Raw genomic sequence first — 5387 nt, forward strand, 5'->3', positions numbered from 1 at the left:
GCGCTGGCGTGGAATTTTCAAAAATCTTTTCATATTTATGGTAGTAGCTTTTGTAGCTGAGCTTTAGCAAACAAAAGATGGGAGCCAAGGAAACCCCAACCGTGCTCCAGCGCGCTCCCAGGCAGCAAGGCACCAGCCAGCTGCCTTGCCGTGCATCGGAGGAGCCTGGATCTTGAGGCTTGCCACGGACAAGCCACTGCTTTTGATAATGCTCTCCTTCTACTTTTCAGCGGGGGAAGCTGATTTGGCAGCTCTAGTCTCAGGGACAGCCCATAACTAGAGAAGTGCAGTTCCACATGCCTAATGAAGCAATGGAGGCTCTTGGGGTGTTTGGGCCTTGACGAGAGGTCGGTCTAGCCCAGGGTCCCTTGCCTGTGGGTGAAGCCCAGGATGGCACATGAGAGCAAGGCAAGCATGGGATAATTCTGCCGTGTGCTCTCCCGTGCCCCTGCGAGCCACAGCACCAATTTTGTGAGCAGCAGAGGGGCCTGGTGACCTCTTGGCTGGCTCCTGGCAGCTCTCCAAGCACTCTTTCCAGGCCACGTGCAACACCCCTCTAGGAGCGGAGGACCAGCAGTGCATGTGACTGGCCACGTCGGGCTCCTGTCGCTGCCTCCTGCACCGTGTGTTGGTCAGGCTGGTCTTGCTGTCTGTTGCTGGCCATGGCCGTGGGCTCCCCTAGCCCCTCAGGGCCCCGCCACTGGTCGGAGGAGCCCCGTGCCTGGCTCCTGCCTGCCGACACTGTGGGCATCCACGGCTGCGCCCGGCCGTGGAGCTCAGCCAGTGCTGGTGCCTCGCAGGCTTTGCTGTTGATACCACCCAAACACACGTGCGACAGCTCTGTCCCTCTTTATTTGGAGAGAAACGGCTGATCCCCAAAGCTGTCGGTCGGGGTTCTCTCAGTGCACCCCCAACCCCTGCCCTGGCAGGGCCACCTTCAGTCCTCGCTGGAGGTCCAGGCCAGCAGGCTCGGGGGCAGGGAGGCTCTTTCTCTTGGGGCTGGGGCTGGAGGGCACTGGGCTGGTTCCGCTGCAGTGCCCTCCAGGGCTTCTGGGGACGGGCTAGGGGGGGCGCGGGGGCCGTGCGGAGGATGGGCGCGATGGTTTTCCAGGCAGAAGCGGTGGCTGCTGATGTTGGGTCCGGCTCTCAGGGGCACCAAGGCGGATGGTCTGGTCCTCAGGGATGCCGACGCGCCTGGTCTGGATGTCTGGGCGCAAGGGGTGGCCGCCGCTTTCCACCTGGGCTTGCAAAGCTGAAGCGAGGCACCTGTGGAAGAGAGGAGGCTGCTGAGGCCCTCAGCTGCAGATGAGACACAGGCACTCTCCTCCACAGCACAGCCCAGAGCTGGCAAGGCTCACCACCGCGGGCTGAGCTGCTGGCACACCTTGGCCGAGGTGGACACCTGCACCTCATGGCACCACCAAGCAGGGGCATTCCTGCGGGCAGGTTCACCACTCAGGAGCGGGCGCTAGTGCCCGTCTCGCTTCCTAGGGCAATCTCATCCCCTGCTCTTTCTCTTCCTGACCTTGCTTTGCCTATGCCTGTCGCTCCTGGGGGCTGCTCTTGTCCGGGCACGGTCAGTTGGAGCTAACCCTGGCTCTCTCCAGCCAGAGCGGGCTCCCGAGAAGGCGGCCCGGGATTTAAGAGGCCAATTAAAGCATCTGACAGCAGCAGAAACCTCAGCAGAGTTTTTTGGCCAACCGCTAACTTGGCGCTCCGCAAGCAGCCCGACTAGAAATGCTTCGTGGCTACGAGCAGCCACCTAAGGCAGCAGTGGCGGAGGGAAATCAACGACTCACTCTTTTCTCTTCCTCCGCCAACGGATCATGACATAGCACAACAGTATCACGAGCGGCAGGGAAAAGATGGCTGCTGCTGCGCAGCGCCTTGGCACATCTTTGGGCCAGAAAGCACTTGTGGTCCTCTGGGGACTGGAAACATTTGTGGTTCTCTCGCCGACCGCACCTGGAGGAGCAATTCGGGATGTTAGTCCGTCCTGTGCGCACCTTTGATATGGCCAGGAAGTTCTGGCACGCCCCCGCCCTTTGGGACAGGTTGTCCCACCGAACAAAACTCAGAAGGCCAGAAGGAGAGCATGCGGGGGAGCGCAGCTGCTTGCCCAGTCGCTCCTTCGAGGGACACGGACAAAAACCATCCCTGCAGCAGGGACTGCCACCCCCAACTCGCCCTCCCCCCCGCGCCAGCTCCCACACCCCGAGGGGACGCAGTCAGGCCTTCTCAAGAGGCACTTGAACCTTGCTCTCCCCTTCTCCCTTGTCTCCAGCAGGGGCACCGCTGGCAGCCGCTCCCAGCTTTCGGGACGTGTCTCCCACTTAGGGACCCCAGCAAGACTGCTCAGTACCTGAGTCCGTTCGAAAAATTCATATACTCTGCCGCGGTGGTCTTCACTGGGCCTCGACAGCACTGCCAAAAAGCAGAGACGACAGGGAAGGCCTCAGCATGGCTCAGGCACAGAGGATGGGGGGGGACGGGACGGGGAGGTTCCCTTTAAGCCCCTGCCCAATCTGGGAGTCAGGGCATCGCTCTGGACCTCAGCTCCCGCGAGGGATCCCGCTCTGTGCTGCTCTTGGGCCTCTAGGGCCTCAGGGCAAGCTCTGGGATGCAGCTACAGCGGGGGTACATTTGTGCAAGAGTCACATCTCCCATCATCTGCGGAACGTGGTCCAGATGCCTCGAACCCAAAACGCTTTCAGCTTTGGCTGCTGACGTGACGTGCAAGAGCGGGCACCGGGGGAAGAGCCTGCTGACACACAGCCATCCTGATGGGTGATGCCGGCTGACCATGGGACAGCAATTACCTGCCATGCCGGCGGCTTGCATCGCCTCTGTTTCTTGAGGAGGGACTGGCAGTGAGCCGCTGCTTCCTTCGGGAAACACCTCGTTTTTCACAGCCTCTTGGTCCGTCTCTTGAGAAAGAAGGAGGGACAGCTGGATCAGATGGAACCGTTCCCCATCAGGGAGATGGCATCTTCAGGAGGCAAGACTTCTCAAAGACTTTGATAAGGTTTAGAAAAAAACGCCTGGGCTTTTGGGGCTGCGCCTCGTCACTACTCCAAACAACAGTCACGCCTGACCTGCTGGGAGACTGGGAAATTGCACGTGATCTTCTGGTTTGCATCGTTCTTGGCAAGCTGTAAGGTGATGCTAAATGCCTTTCTTCAAAGAGGACAGGAAGAAGTTGCAGCCAGGCCAGCCAGGGAAACAGCCCTTCTGAGAAAGGCCCTCGTGCCCTTCCCTGGAAGCACCGGCAACGGTCACATTCGTCCCTTCCCAGATGTCGCTCCGCAGACGGAAATCGAGCACAACCCAAAAAGCCTGCAGAATCAGCATCTCCACCTGACTTCCAGCACTAGGAAAGGGCAACCAGCGTTGCTCGGGACCTCGCTCCCGCCTGGAACTGGCCCAGTGGGCCAGCAGTGCCGCATGTGAGCTGAACAGAAGTTCAGCACGCGCCGGGCCCTCAAATCTGCATGCCAACGTCTGCCCAAACCAGCTCTGAGCCGTAACGGTAAAACTGGCGCTCAGCTTGAACCACAACTGGCAGCAGAGGCTCTGCATCATCTCTGTGGCTGGCCAGCACCTGCCTGTGAGGCGTGAAACCCAGCATCGCTGCTGCGAGGCTCTGATCGATCCCTTCCTGCTGCGCAGGCCACAGCACGTCCAGACGCGTAGCTAAAACCTCCAGTTCCGAGTCTGACGGCTAAGGCAGAGTGAAATATACCCACCGTGCCCTCTCTCCAGCTCCCTCAGGATTTCCCTTAGGACTTCCGATGCCTCTGGGCACTTTTTTCCTCCTTTGCCTTGGAACTTTGCTCTTCGAGGAACTGAGCAGAAAGTATTCGGTTCAATTTCACATGAATAAATTAGAGAAAAGCAGTGCTTAGCCCCTGAGGTCAGCAGAGACAGACTACTCACTCCTGCGATGCCGGCTGGGCTGTGGCGCAGCACCCAGCCGAGGAGCCGGAAAAGTCCTCCCTGCAGGCCCATCTGTAACTAAACACCCAGAGAAGCTTCCGTCATCGCCTGTGATCTACATCGGCAGAACTGCATCGCAGCAGCGGTAAGGGCATCACGCAAGGGGGGCACGCGCGTGCAGGTCTCCATCCTCACACCTGCAGAGGTGCCCAGCTGGCTGACCGTTGGGCTGGCAGCTCCCAAAGGGAGGAAAAGGCCATGACATACCCACGCGATCTCCCGCAGCCTCGCTCCTGGAACCCAGCTGGGAAGCTCTGTCACCTTCGCCTGCAGGCACAGCTGCAAACAAGCGCAGGACACAACAGCTCCCGTGACGCAGCTCAAGAAACTTCTTCAGATAAGAGTGGCAGGGAGTGCAATTCAAAGGGGGAATTGCCCCACGGCACTCCTCTCTCCCTTCCGCTCAGGAGCATGGTGTTTGCACCAGAGTTACCGCATGCCTGCAGTGGCACTGTGCTGGGAGGAAACGAATCACCAAGGAAAGGGACGTTGAGAACTTACCTCCAGGATGCCCCAAGGGCTCCAAACCAACATCCAGCTGAGAAGCTGGATAACCGTTGCCACCACCCTCATCTAGAAGCAAGCACAGATGAGAAACGTTTCCCTTGCACATTGGGACCCACTGCTGCCTCAGTGAACTGCAGGCACTGGAAGGGGGGCAGGTAACAACGTGGGAGCCAGGTGTAGGTCGAGCTTGCCAAAGCTGCAGAGGGGCCTGGTGCCCTCCTGGCGGACACCTGGCAGCTCTCCACACACTCTTCCCAGGCCACGTGCAACGCCCCTCGAGGAGCGGACGGACCAACATATGGCCCCTCGGGCTCTCGCGCGCAGACAGGAAACCCTCACCAAAGCACTGGAGGAAAAAAACCATCATCCACGCTTCTCGGGGAGAGCAGCCCGCTAGCCCGTGAAAAGCTGCATCAGCACCGCCCACTTACCTGCTCCCCTTGCTCGCCACGGAGCCGCCCAGGCAGCCCTGGCATGCAGGGCCACCAGGAGGAGGAGGATGAGGAGGAGGCGTTGGACGGGGGCCATGGCCCCCTGCACTCGCACCATGCTGCTGCTGCTGCTGCTGCCACTGCTGTGGCCGCTGCTGCTGCCGCACTCGGGGCAGGGGGCTGAGCAGTCAGTTCATATGGCTGGCGCAGCCCCGCGGAGCTCTGTGACCTCACAGCCCCGCTGTGACCTCACGGCCTAGGCGAGGCTGCATGGGAACAGCTCTCAGGGTGCTCATGGAGAGCTGCTGGAGCACAGCTGGGGGAGCTGCCCTCCCGGGGAGCGGAGCACGTCCCATCGGGCAGCTCCGTCCAAGGGCTGGGACGCAGTCCCACGCGGGGCTGAGCCCACGGCTCTGCCCTGTTTTCCAGGCACTGTCACAGGGGCAGCGAGGA

At 60.4% G+C, this 5387-nt stretch overlaps 1 protein-coding gene across 1 annotated transcript; it reads right to left on the reverse strand.

The window, feature by feature from the left end:
- Positions 1-2452: 2452 nt before the first annotated feature.
- LOC148050123 (uncharacterized) lies at positions 2453-5101 on the reverse strand. Its single transcript, XM_087745245.1, has 6 exons — positions 4935-5101; positions 4498-4569; positions 4204-4275; positions 3937-4014; positions 3747-3845; positions 2453-2927 (listed from the first exon to the last, which is right to left on the reverse strand). The coding sequence occupies exons 1-6, from the start codon at positions 5050-5052 to the stop codon at positions 2596-2598; spliced, it is 771 nt and encodes a 256-aa protein (XP_087601371.1). The 5' UTR covers positions 5053-5101; the 3' UTR covers positions 2453-2595.
- Between the last annotated feature and the right edge of the window lie 286 nt (positions 5102-5387).

Source organism: Nipponia nippon, unplaced genomic scaffold (assembly GCF_047370975.1).
Source record: "Nipponia nippon isolate SJK-2023a ecotype South Korea unplaced genomic scaffold, ASM4737097v1 scaffold_9, whole genome shotgun sequence".
Classification (NCBI taxonomy): Eukaryota; Metazoa; Chordata; class Aves; order Pelecaniformes; family Threskiornithidae; genus Nipponia; species Nipponia nippon.